At 37.0% G+C, this 23,453-nt stretch overlaps 1 protein-coding gene across 3 annotated transcripts in view; it reads right to left on the reverse strand.

Moving 5' to 3' along the window:
* Nucleotides 1-23,453, reverse strand: part of ODAD2 (outer dynein arm docking complex subunit 2) — a 218,345-nt gene that overhangs the window by 45,015 nt on the left and 149,877 nt on the right. For all 3 annotated transcript variants that reach the window (XM_072651824.1, XM_072651822.1, XM_072651823.1), the window contains 2 exons: nucleotides 9,964-10,152; nucleotides 7,814-8,035 (listed from right to left, as the gene is read on the reverse strand). In XM_072651824.1, the coding sequence (XP_072507925.1) occupies nucleotides 7,814-8,035; nucleotides 9,964-10,152 (411 nt within the window). The remainder of the gene's footprint in view (nucleotides 1-7,813; nucleotides 8,036-9,963; nucleotides 10,153-23,453) is intronic.

The following is a 23,453-nucleotide window of genomic DNA, read 5'->3' on the forward strand; positions in this document are numbered from 1 at the left end:
TAGATAGGTTTTTAAGGAAAGCTACAGCTCTTTGAAGCATATCTCCAATCTTTGCAGGTGGATTTTATGGAGAACAAACCCTGCCTCTCACAAAGCATCCTTTGATGCCACCATTAAAACCAGAATATGTAGTAGGATTTTCACTAAGCACAAAAATTCTTGTTTTCATATTTTTCATATTTGCAGAAGAATAAGCTTTTTGTATTTTCTCCCTAAGATAGTCCTTTTCACCAAGTTACCTTGCAGCAAACTATTCTTTGAGCTGCATGCATTTGCAGTTTGATTATTTGCTTTCCCTCCCCTTTGTCCCCCTAAACCTACCTCTTCTCCCAATTCTACTTTTGCCGTTGGTGGCACCCCCATTCTTCTAGTCACCCAAGCTCTTACTGACAGTTATCCTTACCATTTCCCTTTTACTTGCCCCTCATAGCCCACCAGTTCTGTCATTTTTCTTTCTCCAACATATTTAGCATCCATCCCCTTCTCTCTCTCCCCTAAAGGGTTTATTGGATACTTTGTAAACATGTGGATATACAAGAAGAATATAGGACCACATGTGCACTTCTGCCTCATTGCCATCTTAAGTCATCCTTTTGCCACAATCCTAAGACATTTAAGCCACATAAACAAATAGCTGAACTCCTGGCAACTAGTTCAACTCAGGACATCAAATGGTTTTTGATGGCCTACAAACATCAAGGGTCTGTGGCGGTTTTATTCCAACATAGACAAAGGGAGCTGGATGCTCCAATCTAAGTGAGCCAACCTCATCTGTCTTTGACTACTACCATCATGAGTAGTTCAGATAAGACTAACATTGGGAGTTGGTAGAATTCCTTGAAACCAGAGGCTCCATTCCCCGTGGTGGTCTTCTTTTATATACCTCTCTAATTCTTCTGAGTGAATGGGATCATTGAATATAACTGTTTCAAGCTAGAATACATATTATCCAGTTAACGTCTCTGAGTAAGGATATTCCTATTTGAAAATCTATTCAGAGCACAGCACATAGAACGTGTGCCACCTGGTGGTGGTGGGGAGGAAGAAAAATGAAAAAAGGAAAAGGCCTTCTCAAGGTCGACGGATAACTTAAGGATGAGATGCATGTAAAAGGCAACTTGAGAAATTTGGCATAGCAGGGTTTCTGAGAGAATAAATTATTGAAATTAGTTATGAAAAAAGCAATCTTGTCAAAATATAGAATTTAGGTGAACAGTTTCAGCATGACAAATTATTACAAAATTTCATAATTTGGACAGAAATGAATCTTTAAAACCCATATTATATCATTGTTCTAAGTTTTAAGGCCACCTTTATGGTGTCACTACCTATAAGCCTACCTCCCATTTGCCCTGTATTTATCTTATATGTTCTGATTCATATATGTTCTCTTCTCTGTCAGAATACAAGCTCCTTGAGGACAGAGGCTCTTATTTCCTTTTTCTTTGTATCTGTTTAGCTCAGTGCCAAACATAAAGAAAGCACAAGCAAATGCTTATTGATTGATTGTTTTCTCTTATCAGAAAAAAATTAAACAAGCTTTTCCTAGATAAATTATCCAAATAGTTTCAGTTGAGTTTCAAATACTATAATCTTGTTAATTGTGAATATGCATTAGTATTGAATGACTATATATGTGTGTGTGTGTGTGTGTGTGTGTGTACATACACATAGATGATAGATATGGAGATGAACAGATCTATAGATATATAAATAAATAGATACATAGATAGTAACAATGCATCCTTCAATTTATATGAGAGTGCAAATATCAAGGAATCAAAGTTTTTTTTAACCAAAATTTTTGAAGAAGCAACATTTTTTTTTTGTCAAGTATGTGATCTGATTTTGGGTTTTGAAAATCTGATTTCAGATTTCAGCGTTACATAAAGGATATGGGAAACTGGGGGAGAGACTGGGTAGCTAATGCCTCTCATTTCAGAAGAGTGGAGTGCATTTCAAAGCATCATTAAATATCCAATTATCTACATTAAAGTTATTCATAGAGGTTTTCATATGATTCTATTAGGAGAAGCAACAGGTGTCCATCCCTCTGTGGCAAAGACTACATTTCTCTTCCATTGCCGTAACTTTTCAGGACCCTCTCAGCTCCCTACCCTAATCTCCTTTTGCCTTCTCAATTAAAGTCCTTCACTAGCTCTATGAGACAGCTACCAAGACTCTGCACAAGCAGCAGAAAACACAAATGTAGGTTAGATTCAGAAGCCATACTGCATGGAATAAGGCTCTGGCTACTACTCTATCCAGAAGTCTGGGCTGAGAGGTAAGATAGGGAAGTAGTGCAACAGAGTAGTAGGGTTATGATGTAGAAAAGAAAGGTGAAGGAAAGTATAGAGGAAACTAAAGGAGCCAGGGATCTTTGGAAGCTTTGCTTGGTGATTCCAGGGCATTTCTGAAGACAATTTTCCCACCTGAAGTAATAAGCTACCATCTGAAGACTTGGTCTCTTCCATTCATCCTTTTCACTGTTACCAGATAAATTTTTCTTATGCATGGATCTAATTAGGTTACTTCTTCTCTAACAACCATGTAATTTGGTTCTCTTTTGACTAATAAATAAAGTCAATTAAAGGCCCTCCACAATCTGCTGCCACCTTGTCTCTCAAGTTTTATTTCATTCTAGTGTAGAGGGATCTTTGGAGCAAACTCAGTTTGCCTAATGTGGAAGGATCCTTAAGGGAGCTTGTCTGGTTATACCTAGATCTCCTACCACATGGGTGGTTTGATTGATCAGAACAGGCATCAAGGGTTACTCCCTTTCCATCATTCTTTCTGCCTACCTTCTCTGTCCTACACAGTGTGAGGATAACAGTTGACCCATGATGTGAGCAGCACAAGCTGAACTGGTCAGAAGGGAAGGTCTTCCTTCCCCAATCTTCTTTTCTACCCAGGCTCTGAGAGATGGGCCTGGGGCTCTGTTTCTCTTTGTGCATTTGTTTTTCTCAGTTCATCCCCACCAGACTGGGAATTGGAGCCAAGGAGATCTAGACACCAGGATTCTAGGTGGGGACCCTACTGTACAATGTCTCAAACCCATCCCTTCCTATCTACTTTCACTCCCATGACCCCAGACAGCCACAAAGCTCAACACTAAAGCCCTCTCACACACATACCCTAAGTCTCAGTGACCCAGATTCAGGTTGTGATTTGTTCTTTGTTCTGGATTTCAGTAAGGCAGGGCTGTGCACCAGCCTCATTTTGTTGTCTGGAATAATCTGGGTCCAGTGACCAGGTACAGATCAGGACAACTAGAGAAGGCCCACGATGCAATGGGAAACCTTGGCCTTTTTAAGCAAAGGTCTTTCCAAGTTCTCACTCTGACTGAGGTAATGTTCATTCAGAACTTTGGAACTGATTGTGTGACATGGGAGACACTGGCGCAGGACCGCTCTGCATGGCATGCCCACATCAGAGATGGTGCTGTGTTTAAGGGCAAAGCAGAATTGAAACAGTTCAAAAGAAATGCAAGATGCACAAACTTAGAGAACCCACTCCAAATGTTCACATGGACTCTGTGTCCTACCTGTGGTGGAGTATCCTGAGCATGTATTGGTCTGATTAGCCACAGTGGGACATCCTGAAACTTGATTCTAGCATAGTGACATCATTTTGGTCCTCTTCCAGAAGTAAGGACGACTAGTCAATCAAGGGCTGTTTAAGAAGTGAACCAATTAATCCCCCCCCCCCCAAAATCAAACTGGGAGGGGAAGATCCTCAGGGTTTCTGGCTAAAAGGAAAATAATTTCTATTTACATTCACTCTGAGTTATCTGGGCCCAAATAATAATCATTAAGTGGTGCTTGGATAGGGACCTAATGTTGACCAATCCATGAGAATGGCTCCTGAGGTGAAAGTGAGGCTGGTGACTTTGCCCAGCTCTCCCTCACTCAAATCTAATTCATTTGCAAGTCATAGCATCATCTTCCTGATGTTGAGGTCCTCCACAAACAACAAGCCACAACCTGTGAGTAGTCCAAGCTGCCCACTAGGGACCTAACTGGCCAGTTTCGGTTGGGTAACTCAGCTCCTCTCCTCTCCTGTGTTCTGTTTTCCTCTCTCCACATGGGATATCATGACCTTACCAGGGGGTGATCTACCCAAAGGAAGGTAAATTTTGAAGGCTGAAACCTATCTAGATGTCTTGGAGTTTGTTAGCTGGGTTTGCCCTTTTTTAAAGACCATGCCTTAAGCCCAGACTACAAAAATCAACCACAGTGCCAACATGGTAACTCTCTGACCTTCCCATGCCTGGACAGAGAACTGAGGATCAGAGAGAATGTAACAGGATATAGTGTTATAGTGTAACAGGATATAGGGGTTATGTGGCATTCCACTAAGCATGAGAGAAAGTATTCAGTGTCAAGCTGGGGTCAGTTCTGTCTACCCCAAAGTCACTTTCGCCAGATACCTGGGCTACTGTGTGTGAATTGCCTAGAGTGGGAGGTGGCTGAGACACTTTGACATGTGGTGCCCAAAGAAACCACTATCAGAAAAAGACTGAAATTACCAAAGATCACAGGAAAAAGAAAACCCAAAAACCTTGGATGTAAGCATATAAATCAACAGGGAAAACATTAACTACAGAGAGAAATATGGCCTCCAGATCTAGTAAATGAGTTCAGGCATCTATGAATAAATACTTGGAGACTAAGGGAAAAGATCCAACACTTAATGAGACAGAGGACTCTGTAGATTTGGGGGGTGGGGAACATGGTACTATAACACTATGTTCCTGACGGGTTTAAAAGGGAAATAAGAATTATGAGAGGAGAATTTATGGTCTGTGCAGCTAAAATAATGGGCAGAATAGAAAAGCCAGAATCTGCAAAGGCAAGTCTCACCAAAGAAACAAAAGAGACAACAATAGATTGGAAGTGAAGGACAATGTGGAAGAAAAGGAAAACGATTCAACTTGCCAGAACTCCAAACAATCACAGAACCTCAGTTACAGGACAGGGCAGGGTGCCTCAGCCGCTGTCCAACGCAGCGCACACCTGAATCAGAATCCTCTCTGTAAGGCCAGGGGTGCCTGAGACAGTACATCCCCATTTTGGACACTGTTGTCACTAACAAGTTTTTCCTTACAACAGACCTAAATCTAACCTTTTGCAAATTCCACTCACTTTTTTAAAAACTAATTCCACTCCCATTTTTTCCCTCTGGAACCAAGCAGAATATGACAGTCCTTCAAATACTTGAACACAGCTATCATGTCCCCTAGAAGAGGGTTAAATATTCCCAGAGAGATCTACTGCACTATCTAGGCTGATAACAAGAGGCATGGTATATGCCCTGGAGTTGCCCAGAGAGTAAAGAATGTAGGTGTCACATCTACTAAAAAGGAAAGCAGATGGCACAGTGGATGGAGCACTGTGTATGGAATCAGGAAGATCTGTTCCTGTCTGAGTTACCAGCTGTGTGGCCCTGGGCAAGTCACTCAATATCTCTATGCCTTGGCTGTCCTCATCTGTAAAGTGGGGATAATGTAGCACTTACCTCACAGGATTGCTGTGAGAATCAAAAGTAAAATCAAATGTAATCAAATTTGCAAACCTCAAAGTACCACATAAATGCTAGTTATATAATATTTGGAAGCTTCAAATCACAAATCTGTGAATGGGAAGAACAAGCTGTATTAAATTTCAAATAGTTTGACTTCAAAAGTTGAATATATATAAAAGTTGAAGGTATACATATTTTTTTAAATTAGATTATCCATGCTCCTCTTCCCCTCTATTAGAACAAATAATTAACTGATGACTATAGTGGATACAAATATGAACTGAGTCAAGCCATTCACAACATTATGAAGTTTCAGAATTAGGAATTGCTGTGAGTGAACTGAAAATCAAATTCCAAAATTTAACTGTTGTTTAATTTTTCAGTCTTCTTGATAATTTAAAACAAATTTTTAAAGGAACGGCAACCTTTATATCATGGGCAGGGGAATTTCACATTTAATTATTAAATATGTGTTTCTCACACAGAAATGCATCTACTTTTGGTAACTTTAATAATTTAAAATGATTATTCCATTTCTTCATCAAATTTGGGGGGGGGGGTTAAAATCAAGCCACAGTTGAAAGGGATTTTGTATGTCATGTTTTTTTTTACCTGTAAAAATATTTTGACCAGGTTACAGACTTGTGAAAATAGACTTTTATAATGGAAATGATGATACATCTTTGAATATAGTATTGCAAACCAGATGTTTTATTTTTGAAAAATTAACACCCTATTCCTACATAAACTAGATCAGTCCCTAAACATAAAGAAAAGAGAGGAGGGATGGTGGAGAGAAAGTCATTCTAAAAATAATATTCTAATTACAAGATTTCCTGATTCCTACTATAGATTTCAAACTCAGCACAACTAAGACTTTGAATAATTATCAACTAATGATCAAGTTCCTAGTCACCTTACAGTATAAAAATAAATAAATAAATGTGTATTTATACATATATACACACACACACACACATATATAATATTGTCATATGCTCCTGAATTAGATTTTTTGTAAAGAGTCTCTGTTATATAAGAAGACAAGTCAATACAAATCAGTTATAAGAGTTCTTTCAAATGGGAAAAAAAACCCAACAAACCTCTTTTCCCCCTCAATACAAGTGATGGCATACTTTTTAATAGCTATTCAGTCTCTATAAAGGTACTTTTCATTTTCCAAGCCCTTAAAGCATCTATTCAATAGCACTAGATGGTCTCTGATCCATAGAAATCTCAGGGCCCACATATAGTAACAGTAACCATCCCTGTCTGCAAGTTGGCTGAGTAGTCTTATTCAAAATGCAAGGAAAAACTTTTATTGAAAACTAAAAAATTAGAAAGACATATAAAGTCTCTTTCTGAGTAAAAAAGAGACAATTAAAGTGACCTCAAATTAATACAAATCTCACTTGTGTTTTTGCTTTCTTTTTAATAATGGAATATAGAAAATAGATTTCATTTTTATTTTGAATTCATTTTATTCTGAATTTTATTTTGATTTCAATTTTATTTTGAATTTCAAATTTATTTTGAATAAAATGGAATATTTTATTTTGAATTGAATTTTAAAAACATTTTAAAGAGAACTAAATTGCCAATTAATAGTAAATGACTAATTTACTAATGCCCTCCTTATTCCAGTCTGGATCACCTTGACAGCTGAGTCTTTCAGTTGGAAGTATTAGATCATATGATAATAGACATAGACTTGGAAATGACCTCAGAAGCCATGCTGGCCAACATGCTACAGATGAGGAACCTCAGATCCAAGTAAAATGGCTTGCCGAAGGTCACATGGGCAATAAGCATTGGAGGTAGAATCTGAAACCAGACTTAATGGTCATTCCAATGTTCCCTACCACCTACTGGTGTTTGCTATGCATTTGTGCTTTAATGCTATAATAATAAGTTCCAGATAAACAATGAAACAGGCTTACAGTATCTGTCACTCTTTATGCATTAAGATTTTACAGGCTCACCTTGATTCAAACAAATACAATTAAGGAGGTGATTATTCTACAAAAGCATCCACCTTGGAAGGAGTTTTAGGGCATTTTGCAAGCCAGACCCTCTAGTGTGTATAAAACACGACTAATTTTAGAAAAATCCTATTTACAGACAACTTTCCAGTAACACATCTGTTGCGTGAAGTAATGCAATATCTGCATCTGTAAGCCAGGCAGGGACAAAACAGAATGTTCAAATTACCCTTCTCAGGATAAATTTAGCATCACCCAAAGTTTGCTCCCATTTCGAATGAGTCTTGGATACTCTGACTGTCACTTACCTTGACTGCTCCATTTTCATGCATGGTGATGCAATTGTTGGCATCTTCTGAGAGCTGGTAGAGGGCCTGGGCTGTGGCTCGGTGAACATTTGGGTCTTTGGATCTCAGGTACCGCACTAATGGTGCCACCGCTTTGTGTTCCCCAAAGGCAATTCTATTTCTGCCCCACATACAGCAACGAGAAATAGCTTCAGCTAGATGCCACCTTAGTTTATCGTTGTTCTGCATAGGGAAGATGGACACATATGTTACAATATCCCTGGTTTAGAGGATTTGTAAATCCAACTCCAACTTGGAGACATACGCCCAATATGACCCCTCCAAAATTTTTTTTTTACATTGGAACTGCTGTATTTTTCAGGTTTCAGAAACACTTTACAAGTGTATAAATCCACAGGGGGAGCTAGGTGATGTAATGGATAGAACAGTGGTCTTGGAATCAGGAAGACTCATGTTCATGAGTTCAAATCCAACCTGACATTTACTAGCTGTGTGACCCTGAGCAAGTCACTTAATCCTGATTGCCTCAGTTTCCTCATCTGTAAAATGAACTGGAGAAGGAAATGGCAAACCACTCCAGTATCTTTGCCAAGAAAATCACAAAAGGGTCTTGAGGAATCAGACACAACTGAAACAACTGAACAACAATATAGCTTTGGGAATCACCTGCAGAGAGATGACAAGTGAATCCAGGGGAAGAGATGAGATCATTAGGGGGAAAATTGTTGAGAAAGAGGAAAAAAGACCAGGAAGGAGCCTTGGGGGACACACATGGTTAGGACTGTTTTAAGGTAAGCTTGCACTCACCTCCACACCCCAATGTGATATTCACATAGGAGAATATAAAAATACAGACAAAATTGTTAGCAACTTGGCTTTAAAAAAAAGGCAGGGTACTCTTTTACAGTACATATACTCTAATGCAGGGGGAGGTAGAGAAAAAGGCTGAAAATGGTATTAACATGAGGTTTGGAGAATAATCTGAGAATTTTAATCTTTGGACCATAGACCCTTTAGGAGAAATGTGGGGAAAAAATCAAGGAAAATCCAGCATTTGAGACAAGAACTAATTGCCTAATTGAATGTTAATATTTGAATTGTGAATACCACTAAGTCTTAATTTTTCATAGAATCATAAGCTACCAGAGCTGGAAAGGGATGATAGAACCCCAGGATGCGTCTGATCCCTTTACAGATTGGATAATTGAGGCTCCTGGGGAGGTTAGTAACAAGTAATTGCAGCTAACATTTTATGCCGTGTTTTGATGTTTGTAAAATGCTTTATCTATACTATCTCCTTTGAATTGCTCAAGATCGCATAGGTAATGGGCACTGGAGATAGGCTTTGAACCCAGAATTTCTGACCTCCAGAGCCACTGTTCTTTCTACTCTACCATACTGCTTCAACAGTTCATTTAGTCCAACTCTTCAGTTTTCAGATAAGGAAATTAAGACCTATAGAAATTAAGAGATTTGCCCAAAGTTAATGACATATTCAGGACAACATTCCTGTTACAGACCTCTTACTTTTTCCTTCCTTCTTGTGATTCCTTCATTTTCCTACATTATGGCTAATTCATTGTGTTAAAGCTATTGTTAAAATTTAATATTTGTATTATCTGTGGATTTCATTTTTTTGGGTCAGAATTTTATTTATGGTCTTATTTGCCTGGGGCACTGAGAGGAGAAGAGATTTGATTAGGATGCTGTAACTGTTGTGTTTGTCCTTTTTTGAAGAAGACCATGACATCAGAGAAATGATGACATGACTTGCATTTGACTTTGTTTTGAGTGAAGGAGGGCTGTGCAAGGTCACCAGCCTCACTTTCTTCTCCTGAGCCATCTGGATCCAGTGACCAGATATGACTGGAGATGGCCTAGGATGCAATGGGAGACCTTGGTCTTTTCAGGTACTCACTTTGAGGGAGGTAACGCCCATTGAGTGAATAGGCCTCTTTAAGAAGTAACAGATATACATATAAGTGTCTGAGGTCAGATTTGAACTCCTGTCTTCCTGGCTTATTCATTGCTACCTTTCTGCCTCTAAAGAAGTGGGATTTCATTTGAGATACTACCCTGGATCATTTATGTGAATGGATTCCCCAATGTAACTCCATTACAACATTAGGTATAACTAAGGTGTTACTTACTGTATTTGCAAGTTTGGACAACAAAGGGACAACACCATGATCTGTTATAACTGCTAAATTTTCTTGATCCTTTGCTATGTTGGTGATTGCTGCACATACACTTGCTAGGACTTCCTTGTTTTCTGATTTCAGCAAATTGACCACAAGCTCCAGGCCACCAACAAAGGAACGAACCATTTCTCCAGCATCCTAAATGAAAATAAACATCAATGTTAATGGTTAAAATGACATTTAAAATAGAGATATGTACTTTGGAGCAGTGTAGAAGGAAAGAGTCAATTTGCCTTTATTTTCCTGTAATTTTGCAGATGCTTTTGCTTCAATACCTCTATGATCTCATTTATATGAGTACTTCTACCACCAACTTGGAATAATACAGGCTTTCTCATTCTGCAGGATGGCTGTCCATGACCTTCCACGAATACTTTGCAAAGAAACTGCCTAACATATTGAATGAAGGTCTTCCTCCAAATTTTTTTTACATTTCATGACTATCTCCTGCCACAAAACCCATCTTTTTAATACTGATAGTCAGTGATGCTATATGATTATGAGTCATGGAATACCACAATCTCCCAAGAATCAAAACTGTGGGTGATCAAAAAGACCATGAAATGCCACATGGGCCTAAGTGAGTAGTAGCCCATTACACCAACTATGAATTATGTGCCTGAAGTTACAGATCTGTGATTTTTAGATCCCTTCCCCTTCCCAATGATTTTAGTCCACTAAGAGTTGCTTGAGGCACTAAGAGATTGAAAGACTTGTCCAAAGTCCCACACAGCTAGTGTGAGAAATAGGTCGAATCCAGGCTTTCCCAATTCTAGGCGCAGTGTTCTATCCACTGTACTGGAAATTTCAAACACCAGGGCTGAATCCTGTTGCAACACTCTTTAATGTAGCCCAAACCAGATTAAAATGTCATTGGAAAATATTTAACAAAATAAATACAAATACAATAAACAAAGGTTATGTTAAGATGTAACTTTTTCTGTTTGAATTTAATACCACTGCTCTGCACCATACTTCTTCTCTTCTAGGAAACATAATCCAGTCAATATCTGACAAGAAAAGATGGTCCAATCAAGCAGCAAGAGTCAGTGATAAAAGTTAGAGCTGCAGTAGCATCCACAAAATTTAAAATGTAAATTATTAATAGTTAAGAATGGTTAAGTGCTATGTATAACCTATAATTATACAAATTCATATTGCAATTGAAAATTTAAAGATCTATATCCTATAAATATATGAGTGATACCCCAACACCAAAAAAAACCCCAAACCCCCAGACATCACAAGTGAGACTGAAAAATGTCAATCATGAGGATAGGAAAGACAAAAGAAATGTCTTAAGGATGCACTTAAAGTAGTGCAATTTCAAGCAAAACAAAATCAATGTCACTTATCTATAAAACAAGAGATCTCTAGTTATTAATGCTATGATGAAATGAAGTGAAGCTCTGGTGGCTACTGAAGGTCACATTTGCCATGTATGGATGTTCTGTTACACTTCTATGCATTGCCCTTAAATCAGGAAGGGACTAGAAGAGGCTTGGCATTTTCTCCCTCAAATCAGTTTCACACAGATCTCTTCAAATGAAGAACAGTTCAGAGAATCATCTTTTAATAAAAAGGAATTTCCATTTAGACACAAACTGCACACATCTATACAGACTATAATTCATATTCATACATGTATCCACATATACATTGATATATACATAGCTAATAGTGGTCAATAGAACTATATTTTTAAAACTAAGATCAAATTATAGCTGTAGAGACAAGAAAAAGGCTGCCAAGAGAGTGGAATCTGCCAATAACTCCTCCCCTAGGAATAGAAGTGAAATGGTATAAAGGTAAATTTCTTTATAGTTACAGATTTCTCTCATTCCCTTTATATGCTCTTCAACAAAAACACCACAAGGATCAATTATTTACATATTCCATGTAAGCCAGAGAAATGGATACCTGATAGTCTGATTTGAAAAAAAGCATTTAGAGAAATAAATACTACTGACTAAGGGGAATAGGGGAAGGAGTGAGAAGGAAAGAGGAGACAGGGAGATGATTTCCCTTCTGGGAACAAAGAGGTATCAATTTTTAACAAGAACATATTCCATCCTTTTTCTCAAATTCATCACACTTTTTGATTTCATCTGTAAACTATAAGGCTTAATAACCCTCTAGGTAATTATGTATTACCTAGTACCACTAATTATGGTTTGGAATATATATGGAATATATAGGGAGAGGAAGACAGAGAGGGAGAATGAGAATAAAGTGGTATGTATTAAGGAAGACTAGGTAATAATTTAGAATTATGCCCAAAAGTTTATAAAATTGTTCATACCCTTTGATTCCCCAACAATATCACAAGTAAGTCTGTATCCAAAAGAGATAACAGCAAATGGAAAGAGAGCTATATGTACAAAAATATTTATAGCAGCTCTTTTGTGTTAGCAAAGAATTGGAAACTGAAGGGATGCCCATCAGTTGGGGAATAGCTTGACAAGTTGTATTAATTGATTGCAATGGAATACTCCTATGCTGCAAGAAATGACAAGCAGGATGCTCTCAGAAAAACCTGGGAAGATTCATATGAATTGATCCAAATGAAGTAAGCAAAGCCAGAAGATCACTGTACATGATAACAACAACACTGCACAATGATCATCTGTGAATGACTTAGTTATTCTCAGCAATACAATCACATAACACAATTCTGAAGGACTTAAAATGAAAACTGCTATCCATCTCCAGAGAAAGAACTGAAGGAATTTACTATTTCTCAAAAACTGCTAGAAAAACTGGAAAGCAGTTTGGCAAAAACGAGTTATAGACCAACATCTTATACTGTATTCTAAGATAAGGTTAAAATAGGTACATGATTTAGACGTAAATGGTAAAAACATAAGCAAATTAAGGAAGCATGGAAAATTTTACTTGTCAGATCTATGGATAAAGGAAGGAATTATAACCAAACAAGACAAAGAGAACATTACAGGATGTAAAATGGATAATTTTGATTACATTAAATTAAAAAGGTTTTGCACAAACAAAAGTGATACAGTTGAGATTAGAAGAAAAGGAGAAAACTATAGGAAAATTTTTACAGTAATTTTCTATGATAAAGGACTCATTTCTCAAATATATAGAGAACTCAGTCAAATTTATAAGAATATAAGCCATTCCCTAATTCATAAATGGTCAAAGGACGTGAAAAGACAGTTTTCAGGTGAAGAAATCAAAGCTACCTACAGTCATATGAAAAATTCTCTAAATCACTACTGTTTAGAGAAAAACAAATAAAACAACTCTGAGGTACCATTTCATACCTATCAGATTGGCTAATATGAGAGAAAAGGAAAGTTATAAATGTTGGAGAAAAAATTGGGACACTAATGCACTGTTGGTGGAATTGTGAACTGATTCAACCATTCTGGAGAACAATTTAGAACTATACTCAAAGGGCCATAAAGCTGTGCATACCCTTTGCCCCAGTAATACCACTACTAGGTCTATATCCCAAAGATATAAAAAACAAAAAGGAAAAGGACCTATATGCACAAAAATATTTATAGCAACTCTTTTTGTGGTGGCAACTTCAGACACTAGCTAGCTATGTGATCTTGAGCAAGTCACATAACCTTTATCTATAAATGGAGATCAAAATAGCATTTTTCTCCCAGAGTTGTCGTGAGGACAAAATGATAGAACACAGCTTAGCACAGTGCCTCACATACAGTAAGCATGTAATAAATGTTTAGTCTCTGCCTGTTCCCTTCCCTCATATGGAATGACAAATATGAAGAATTCAGAGAAACTTAGGGAGACTTATAGGAACTGGTGCAAGGGGAAATGAGCAGAACCAGACAACAACTTACATGCTGACTATAATCGTGAAAGATTTGAGGAAGCTGGTCATTGGATGCAATGATCAATGGTGGGAAGAACCTCAGAGGTCACAGGGTCTAAATCCAACTTCACTCCCCTCCTCTTACAGGAAAGAAAACTGAGGTTTCTGAGGACAGACAGTGATATCTATCTCCTTGCAGAGAAATGGAATACAGATGCAGGAAAAAACACATATATTTTCAGACATGGCCAATGGGTCAATTTCCTTTACTGTGTATATTTATGTGTATATATATTTGTGTATATATATATGTATTTATGTGTGCATAAACGTATGTATATCTCTATATATACATACGTGTGTGTGTGTGTTTAGAGGCTATTGAGGAGTCATTGGGAAGTAATAGTGATACAGAGAGAGGGACAGAGGGAGAGGGAGAGAGACAGAGAGAGAGAGAGAATGACAGGGAGAATGGAAGAGAGAGAAAGTAGAATTAGGGATATTTGACGTGCAGGTCTTTGAACCAGACACCTAGCCTCATTCTTAGACATCAATAAAATTTCTTATACATAAAGGTACTTATAAAATTTTAAAACTTTTGAGAAAAGGCTACATGGTTGTTTAAAGTTGGTTCAGTCTTTTACTTATAATACTATTTCCTATAATTTCACAATTATGAATTTATTAACAATATGGACCAGTGAAATTATATCTAGAGGTATAACCTGACATTCCATGAGGCAGCTAGGTGGTGCAGTAGACAGAGTCATGAAAACTTATCTTTCTGAATTCAAATCCATCCTCAGACACTTACTAAGCTGTGTGATCCTGAGTGAGTCATTAAACCCCGTTTGCTCAGTTTCCTCCTCTGTAAAATGATCTGGGGAAGGAAATGGCCAACCACTACAGTATCTTTGCCAACAAAACCCCAAATGGGGTCATGAAGAACTCAACAACGACAACAACGTGATATTTTTTCCTACTGTTCCCAAATAAGAAAATGGTAAATACAATTCTTAGAAACTGTCCCTTATTCACTAATTTACATGAAATCAATTTTCCAACACTGATGGTGCTCCCCCGAGATCTGATACAGAATAAGGCTGTACCAATGTAAATTCAAAAGAACCGTACTCAGATCCTTTTGTCAAGATTTAAAATGACTTTCAAAAATATAATCCAAAAGCTAAAAGCTTCTGAGTGGTGTATATGTATGTCAGATCATCCGACAGCCCATGGCAAATGGCAAAATTACACAGCAATCTTTTCCTAAGAATAAACTGTTCTTGAATAAATGGTAAAACGCTATTACTCACAAGCAACATTTTTTTTCAACCATATAACAACTTGAATGGCTGTAAAATAATGAGACCGGCTCCACAGGCCACACATAAAAATTAGTCTCATTATAGTCACACCTCATAAGCTGTCTAATTGCATTTCTAATTCTCTTTCTTCTCTGCAGGCCACTGAGATGGTATACCACAAAGCGAGAGCCATTTTGGGAAACATACAAAAGTGATCGCATCTGCCTGGGATCCAAAGACTTCCTAAGGTGAGTGGTATGAGCCAGCAGCTCAATGAGATCATGGACACAGTTCACCAAGGTCTTCAAATGTTTAAAATCAGCGGAGGACAGTGAAATGCTAAACCTGGAATACTGACGTCCCCTCAAAAATGTGTTTTTTTTTAGGTTTGGATGTTTAAAACACATCTTGCTTCACATAATTTCTATGGAAAGTGGGAGAGTGGGTTTGAGGATGGAAAAAGCAATCAGTCTGCCAGAACTGTCTTTCACTAAGGCAAAAGGCCTGGGCAAATTCACCACATTTTCCACCTTCTCACATATCTTGAAAACTTCATTTTGCCAGTTTCACCGCGGGTACAATACTGTTTTTGCCCAGCTCTGGTCCTTCTCTTGTAATGGTACAAACCACATATAGTTCTCCTATAGCATACCCTGCCTAGTGTTAAGGACAGATATAGAACCCTCAGGTTCCTGGGTCAGGACTCACTGGTTTGGAAAATAGCCCCAAAATGACAAAGCTGAGTGTTGCTGGTGACTTTCCTGAGGATGAACAAGGTACCATAGCTATTAAAGTGAATATGAGGGTCTTCATGGGGCAAGTGATGCCTAGCTTGGATAGCTGGACGACTTCTAACTAAGAAGAAATATAAAATTCAAATTAAACCAAATTAACTATGGTTCAGAGTACACTAATAAGGCCTAAGAAATAAAATTGCAAAATAGCCATGTTTATTTTAAACCTAACTAATAGGAAAATATTAAAACAATATTTACAGATTAATGAATAAAACAGAAAACTAGCTGTTTTGGCACAGTGAGATTAAACTAATGGGTATGGAATTCTTTCTGTTGCCTCCAGCAAAAAAGAATTGGCAGTTGTCTGATGAGGTGATATACTCTTTATAAACCCTTAAAAGCATATACAAGGCAAATCTAACATGTCTTAAGACAAGGTTTGTTGTGTTTTTTTTAACTAGATGAACTATAAAAACACTGTCTCATGCCATGTATAGACCACATGGTCCATAAGACAGAAACAGTCCCTCCTGAAAAAGCTGCATTGTTAATAACACAAATCTAAAAATGCAATAATTTACAGTAAATGAGTTTAGGAAAGGAAAAACTAGATAGCTTTATTTTTTTCTTTTATTACATAGTTCTTGTATTTAATGGTGTTTTGGGCAATTTAAAAATAAGATTTGTAATTATAAATATCTCCTTTTAATTTCTTTTAAAGGCAACTAGCTAGTCAAATTATTTATTGGCTCCACTGCAACTGTCTTTATAATTTTGGGGTTGGTGGTTCTATGTCTATAATGAGGACTATGTAGCATAGCAGATAGATAGCCAGAAGACCTGGGTTCAAATTCTGTCTCATACATTTACTGGCTGTGTGACATGGAGTGAGTCATCTGACATTTTTCAGCTTCAGTTTTCTCATCTGGAAAATGGGGATGATAGTAGCACAACTAACACTTATATACAGCATTTTAAAATTTGTGAAAGGCTTTTCAAATAGTATACTACTTGAACCCTGGGAAATAGAAGATATTATTATCCCCATTTTCCAGATGTAGTAACTGAGGGAGAAAATGATTAATTGACTTGCCCAGGGTTAAACAGTAAGTTTCTGAAGTCATATTTGAACCCATATAGACCCAGGGCTCTATACACTGTATCACCCAGCTGGTTTTATTCTTTTTTTTAACAGCAACTAGCATTTATGCTGTGGCTGCTGCTATTCAGTCATTTTCAGTCACATCTAACTCTTCATCATCCCACTTGAGGTTTTCTTGGCAAAGATACTGGAGTGGCTTGTCGTTTCCTTCTCCAGCTCATTTTACAGATGAGGAAACTGAGGCAGACAGAGTAAAGTGACTTGTTCAAGGTCACACAGTTAGTAAGTGTCTGAGACTGGATTTGAGCTCAGGTCTTCCTAACTCCAGGCCTGGCAATCTATGCACTATACCACATTTATACAGCACTTTAAATTTTATGAAATACTTTATATATGTCATTTCACTTGATCCTCACAACAACCCTGTGAAGTGGCTGCTAATATCATCCCCATTTTACAGATGAGGAAACACATCTTGCCTCACATCATTTCTATGGAAAGTGGGAGAGTGGGTTTGAAGATGGAAAAAGCAATCAGTCTGCCAGAACTGTCTTTCACTAAGGCAAAGGCAGAGAAGTTAAGTAACTTGCCCAGGGTCATATATTTCTCAGTCTCAGTTTCCTCATCTGTAAAATGAGGACAACAGCACCGCCCTCATAAAGTCGTTGTGAGGATGAAATGAGATAATATTTGTAAAGCACTTAGCACAGTACTTGGCACATAGTAGGCTCAATAAATGTTTGTTCCCTCCCCTTCCTTTCCCTCCTTTATAGCCAGTAAATGTCTGAAAAGAGATTTACACTCAGATCTTCTTGACTCAGACACTTATTAGCCATATAACTAGAGATCATGTATGTAAGAAGATGGGGATAAGGACAGAATTCATAAGTTAATCCCAGATGTATAGAAATCTTCTATAGGTACAGAAATTCCCAAACCTCCTCTACTAAAGCAGACTGGTAATTTTACAGCAATTTGTAATCTAACAGAGTTCTTTTCCAGAGTGTGAAAAACATTTTGTAAACTGTAAAGAGCAGCAAAAGAGCAAGCTATTATCACTCTGTTTTCAATGGCATATCATAAATATAACTTTTCTCCAACAATTGAATTTTTTTCCATTGTGTCAAAAATAGCCCATCCAAGAAATCAAAATACAAATCAGTTGTGGAATTCTCTACTAAACTGAAGTAGACATAAATTAAGTGTGGGCAATGGGCTCTAGGTCTGTAGTCAGAGGTTATGGTTCAAATCTCACCTCTGCCACTGACTTACCTGTGGGACCTCAAGCAAGTCATTTAATCTCTCTGGGCCTCGGTTTCCTTATCTGTTAAATCAGGGAGTTGAATTAGATTGCCAATTAGACCCTTTTTAGCTCTAGATCTATGATCCTTTGATTTTGTGAAAATAAATTCTTTTAGTCTTGTGGAACAGGTCTAACGATTTATCATCCCATCTTTCCCTCTACTTTATGACTACTACCCTTTTATCAGTATGATTTTCAATTTCTCCACCCTTTAGCTCTTGCCAGGTATTGGTCATTCTCCTGTCCTCCATGTCTCAACCCTTTGGTGAATCTATTCAACTTTACCCTATCCTCTACATGCAAATCCCTTTCCCCTTTGTCTTATCACATATCACACCTTGCCGAACTATAAGTTAACATAATTTCTGTCAACAAATTCCCCTTACTCCTATCCACAAGTTGCTAAATTGAGCTGGAGAAAACCATGAAACTACACTGGTTGAATCCACTGAAAATTTATGTTACTTGATATCAACTGGGTCCTCACCTTGACAAAGCAATTCTTTTACAAATCTCTACTCAATTCACTTACTATCTTACTTACCATAGCAGTTATGCCAAGCCTTTTCATTTCTTTTCAAGGCTCTAATGGAGTTCCTCCTGTCTCTTAGGCTAAAATGTGAGATTTGGAAAGGCATAGGCCAAATCCATGCCATTTCCAACACTCATTCCCCTAAAAGAAGGAAAGAACGTATGCAAAGAGGCAAAGACATAGAGGTAGACTGATTAGGACCATGCATCAGCTTGTGTAGGGAGATGTGAAACTTGCAGCAGGAGGCTGCTTTTGCCATGACAACTCTATCCACTAAGAGGTTTACAGCAGTCCTTTCCTCAGTCACCACCATGAGAGAGAAAGATGTGACTTTGGCTGGATAGTGTTTTTTGTATGCACATCCAGTTCTGGTTCAGCAACCAATCAAAAATCCCATCTCCACCACATAACAAATAGACAGAAGCTAGTCACACACTACCTGTGTATGCTTCAAATAGAGGATTTCATGAGACACAGCATGATGCGCATGCTCACAAAAAACTAGGCTCTCCATGGATAGAACACTGAGCCTAGAGTCAGGAAGACCTCCGTTCAAAAATGCAAGTCACTCTGTTTGCCTCAGTTTCTTCATCTATAAAATGGAGATTATCACAGTACCTCCCTTCCAGGGTTGTTGTGAGGATAAATGAGATAATAGTAATAGTTTAGTACGGTGTCTGGCACACACTAAGCAGTTTATAAATGTTAGCTATTATTGTTATCACACTTGCATCTGCAGCGTTTAACATATCTATAACATAGTAATACTTGTTGACTGTCTACATAGCAGAAAAGAGAGAATTGTTAATTATTCAACAAATCTGAACTTTTTGGTGAGTTAATCAGTTAAGTCAAAGAAAAAGAAAGTTAATTTGAAATTTGTTGGTAGTGTATTTACTGTTGGCCTGGCTAATTTTGCCAGCTAATTATTATATCCCCAATTCACACTGTACTGTATTCACTTGACTTTACAGCCAGCGTTTTGATAACAAAAAAATTGAGCCTGGATATCAGAAAGTCTATAGATTTGGTTAAATGGCATATATGTCAGAAACTATAGGGTTAGGGATTAGAACTGAGATTTCATTGAAAATATCCTGGATAAGGAAACTCCCTCTAAAAATGTAAGTTGGCACTTTCTTTGTAGCTGTCCAAGAGAGTTGCCTAGAACACAGAATGACTGTTATACCAGGATCACATAGTCATTATGTGTCTAAGGTAGGGCATGAATCCAGGTCTTCCTGCAAAGATGTCCACTCTCCAAACTAATTTTGTCTGTCTATCTGTCTGCCTGTCTCTCTGTCTCTCTCAATGGTTGCTTAGAATTGGTTAAATATAGTTTTTTCTATAATTTTTTAGTTATAAATTAACTATGAACCAGAGAAACTGTGATATCTTGAGGTACAATCTGTAAAATATTATTACTCAGAAGCAACATTTTTTCAATTATACAACAAAAAATACATATCAAACAAAAAATCACTTTCTGCCATTATCAAATCTATTTATTCCTTATGTCATTTCCCTCCAAAGTAAGATGCTAATAAACAAAAAGGGTGATTTTAAAATTATGCAATTCCATTAGATTACATAGGCCAAGAATAGAAGCAATTTGAAGTCATAACTATTTATAGAAAAAATATTTAAAATAATATATAAACAATACTTGATGATATGGAGTACTACTTTTCCATATATATTTTTCTTATTCTCATTATCCTATGACTAAGAATTAGTGATAGCAATAAAATGTGCAAAACAAAGTCCCTGGCCACTCATTAAAATTCTTTTTTATGTCAATTTGTTCTTCAAATTAGAATTAAGATGCACATTTCTGCTATGAAGTAAAAGCATATTTAAAGTTTGCTTATTTTTCAAACCAAAACTAAATGCTTCACTAACGTTTTCACTGAGAAGAGACCAGTTGGTTTAAGCCCTGCCAGATGTTGGTATTATAGGCCCATGGTTCTTGTAAACCTAAAATCTTTTTTTAAAAAAAATTCATTATTATAAACTTTGCAACAATTCCCAATGATAAATAACCACATTGACATTAAAAAAACAAAATTTCACGTAAACTCTTCAGATTTAACAAAGTAGGAACAAATGAATTAAGAGGAGATGATTGAAAAATTCATTTGCTCTGTGTCCCTTTCCAAGTCCATCTGAAGTTCGTCTCCCTTTGGGAGGCAGAATGAAGGAATAAAAGGAGCTTGAGATCTGGAGTTAGGATCTGCATTTGACCCCTGGATCCATTACTAACTAGAGGTGGGATCCAGGGTCAATCACTTAATCTCTCAGTTGCATGAGGGGTTGACTATTTTGACAGGTCAGGGGAAGGCAATAATATGCAAAAGACAGCTTGATTTCAGCAAGGCTTTTGACAAAACCTCTCATCCTATCTTTGAGGACAAGATAGAGGCAAATAGGATGAAAAGTTGTTCTCCCAATTCTGCTCATTTCACTCTGCTTCATTTCATACAAGTCTTCCCAAGTTGCTTTGAAACTATTCCATTTATGGTTTTTTTGTAACACAATTCTACACATTCACATACTATAACTTGTTCAGCCATTCTCCAATTAATGGATACACCCTCCATTTCCAATTTTTTTACCACTAAAAGAACTGCTATGAACATTTGTATATATGTGTCCTTTTTCTCTTGCTTTGATTTCTTTGGGGAATAGAGTATGATATCACTGAGTCAAAGGATAGGCACCACTTAATAACTTTTAAGGCATATTTGACATGCATACTTCTTCAAGAAGAGAACTGAAAAATGTTGAATATCCTGAGCATAAAACCACATCCTAAAAAAATGACTGGTTGCCAATGTAGGACTTATTTCCAAATCAGCTGTCAGTGTATTGTCAGATCACCAAGTTGCCAGAATGAAGATCAAAATCAATAACTAATTAGAAGAAAGGATAAAAAAGAAGAAATGGCATACAATTTAAACAACTCCAATATGATCTAAACAAGTTGCTGCCGAAAATAAGAAATGGATAAAAGAACATCAACAAAGACTCAACATTTTCTAAAGAAGCTTAATCAATTAAAATCAATAGCCACAATGAAGAAGCCAAAAGACACCAGAAACCACCTCAGCAAGAAAATACTTGATATTCTGGCCAAGAGGAGAGATCTAGCAGCCAAGGGCAACACTGGTTTGGGATAAAAACTCTTTTATAAAAGCTCACAGAGGAGGCTAGTGGAAGATTATAAGCAATAGTGCCTCATAAAACTGTAAGAAGCAGTGAAGGGAAAAACCAATTGGCAGAAAGCTAAGCAAACGAACCAACTAAACCAAATTATTATGGGGACATTTAAGGATGATTCTGGCAGGAAGACAACGACCTGATGAAAAACTGAAAATATCTGTCAAGATTCCTGTGACAAACTCTCTTTCCCATCAATGATAATGGAACCACCATTTTTGGTCTCTACGATAATGAAACCACCATTTTTGGTCTCTATTATGATCTCCAACATGCCACATAAGGAAGCAGAAATGGTACTAGAGAAAACAAAAATGCAAAGAACATTTATACTAGACCAGGTACACACATAGGAGCCTTGTGCATGAAATGACACAAGTTTTAGGATGTTGAACAATCAATACTCAAGATATCAGGATAAATAGAAGATATAAAATCCTGGGATTTACCATTGTTTTGAAAGAAAGCAACTAAGAAAATATCAATAACTACTAATCTATATACTTTTCAATTGCTAAAAATATTTATGAGAATTACCCACATACACACCAAGACTATCCTTGAGGTAGGTATGAGAAGGGAATACACAGGCTTTGTCAAACATATTTTAGAGCAGACCAAACTTTACAGTTACATAACTGAAGGTCTAGAAGAATATGAGATTCTACTCTGCTTATTGTTTGTTGACTATTACAAAAAACATTGCATTCAGAAAAGCAAAGCACCATTTTAAAGCCTTTGAACTGAATTAATGTCCCATGAATTTATTAAAAAATCATACCAAATTCCTTGAAAGAATTAAAAATATTAATGACTTTGTTCAATGATCTCTTGTTATTAATATCAAATGAGGAGTAAAACAGGGGTCATCTGCTTGCCAGAGTTGTTTGGTAGTGTCAAGGAGAACACTTAGCAGAGTCCAAATGGAAAAGGCATCTCTTCTAGAGCCATAGATTAACCAGCAAGCATGTATTATGCAACTACTATGAATCAGGTGCTGGGGATAGAAAAAAAATAAAACAGTCTCTACCTTCAAGGAGTTTATTTTCTAAGACAGTGGTGCTCTTATTTGTGGATGGCATTATGCTGATTAAATCAAACCCCAGAACTTTGTATATTCATTCAAAAACCCAAACAGGAAAAACTAAAAAGGATGAAGAATGCCTGTAGTGTCCAATATGAACCGTAGTGAATAAACTATCAGTCTCAAACATATTGGTCAGATTTTGGCAAAGGTCAATGAACAGGGCTTGGAATGAAAAAGGGCAGGAGAGATTGGATTGCCTAAAAACACAAAGTATTTTTCACACCAAGCTTCTTCTTGAGATTCCCCATTTTTTTATTATCATTGTTCTTCTGGTGATGCTATACAGGCTATGAGTCATGGAAGAACATAATATCTGAAAAATTAAATTTCAGGGACCCCAAAGA

The sequence above is a fragment of the Notamacropus eugenii genome, chromosome 3 (genome assembly GCF_028372415.1).
Source record: "Notamacropus eugenii isolate mMacEug1 chromosome 3, mMacEug1.pri_v2, whole genome shotgun sequence".
In the NCBI taxonomy this organism is placed as follows: domain Eukaryota; kingdom Metazoa; phylum Chordata; class Mammalia; order Diprotodontia; family Macropodidae; genus Notamacropus; species Notamacropus eugenii.